The sequence below is a fragment of the Papaver somniferum genome, unplaced genomic scaffold (assembly GCF_003573695.1).
Source record: "Papaver somniferum cultivar HN1 unplaced genomic scaffold, ASM357369v1 unplaced-scaffold_10, whole genome shotgun sequence".
NCBI classification, from domain to species: domain Eukaryota; kingdom Viridiplantae; phylum Streptophyta; class Magnoliopsida; order Ranunculales; family Papaveraceae; genus Papaver; species Papaver somniferum.
The window spans coordinates 15,395,972-15,397,398 of NW_020618825.1; the positions used below are offsets into that span (position 1 = coordinate 15,395,972).

Here is a 1,427-nt window from a genome sequence, read left to right on the forward strand (position 1 = left end):
TTACCCGGAACCGAATCGGGTCCGAGTTGCATATTATCATGTGTTATGAAACTGCGTCCGTTAGTCTTGTGTAGATTTACTAAGAAGTTCATATATGTTTGTAGAGACGGCATCGGCATGGTCGAATATATGTATTCCTGGAGATGTATACATTGGCTCATCAAAAGTACAACCAAGGCGCCCAAATTGCAGAGACTGTACAAATTGGTGTAGCGGACAATGTTCAAGTTTCCAAACCTCAATGTCCGACCATAGGTGCAGTATAATGGGCAATGTCCTACGTTGTAAGTGTTGCTGTAGAAGATCAACACCTTCACCCTCCACTCCTCCACCGCCACCTTTTGCTCCTTCTCCTCCTTGGAATCCGGACGATTATACCGGCCCAGCCGTATATACCCAAAATGTATGTAGGGCTGGAGAACTATTTCTGATGATTAGACGTGGAAATGGGAAAGATTGCGTGAATAAACCTGTGTGTGCGGGAAAATGTAAAGAAAAAGGAAGGATAGCTGTGAGGGAAGAGTGCGCAGGAAATACGTACGGTAATGTCTTCAACTGGTTCAACAAGTGTTGCTGCGCCTCATCCCCACCTCCATCCCCACCACCGCCACCGCCCTCCCCTCCGCCTCCATCCCCACCACCGCCACCACCCTCGCCGTCGCCATCCCCACCACCGCCTCCGCCTCCATCCCCACCACCGCCGCCGCCCTCGCCTCCTCCATCCCCACCACCACCACCGCCATCACCTCCTCCTCCATCCCCACCACACCACCACCGCCATCACCTCCTCCTCCATCCCCATCACCACCTCCTCCTTCCCCACCACCGCCCTACCCTCCTCCGCCGAGAACAAGAACATGTGATTATATAGCGACCCCAATAATGGATTGCGACCGTTGCACATTCGATTATTGTCCGAGTGTCTGTTCGGCAAGAGGAGTTCCACTTGTGAGAACGTCGTGTGATCCTCCTTTCCAACCGTGTAGGTGCTGTTGCAGTACCGTTGCCTCCCTACCATCATCAACTGCGGATCTGCTTAGTGAGGATATGTGATATCGAGTTAGAATTTAATTATTAGTTAAAATATGTTACTTGATTTGATCTTTCTTTCATTAAGTATGTAGGTTTTCCATGGACCATTGTTTTCATCTTTGATTTGTATTGGTACGTATTTGGGTTTTGGATTTGGTAGTAGCAGGAAATTTTAATTGCACGACTATCATTTGCGTGGATCTTTCTTCTCAAGAATCTCATTTTGGAAAATTTCCGATTGTGAGCAAAATTAAGATTTCGCAAAATTGGTTAAAAAGACCAAAATCAATAATTTCTGGGTGAAAAAGATATTTAGATTTTGATATTGTTTAAATGGACAAAAATGTAAAAATAACCAAGATGTAAACAGTTTCATCCTCCCATTTTCAAATACT

General features: G+C 46.1%; 1 protein-coding gene across 1 annotated transcript; it reads left to right on the top strand.

The window, feature by feature from the left end:
• Positions 1–265: 265 nt before the first annotated feature.
• Positions 266–871, top strand: LOC113326432 (formin-like protein 20). The gene has a single exon (XM_026574166.1). It carries the CDS (start codon positions 266–268, stop codon positions 869–871), a length of 606 nt encoding a protein of 201 aa, XP_026429951.1.
• Positions 872–1,427: the final 556 nt, after the last annotated feature.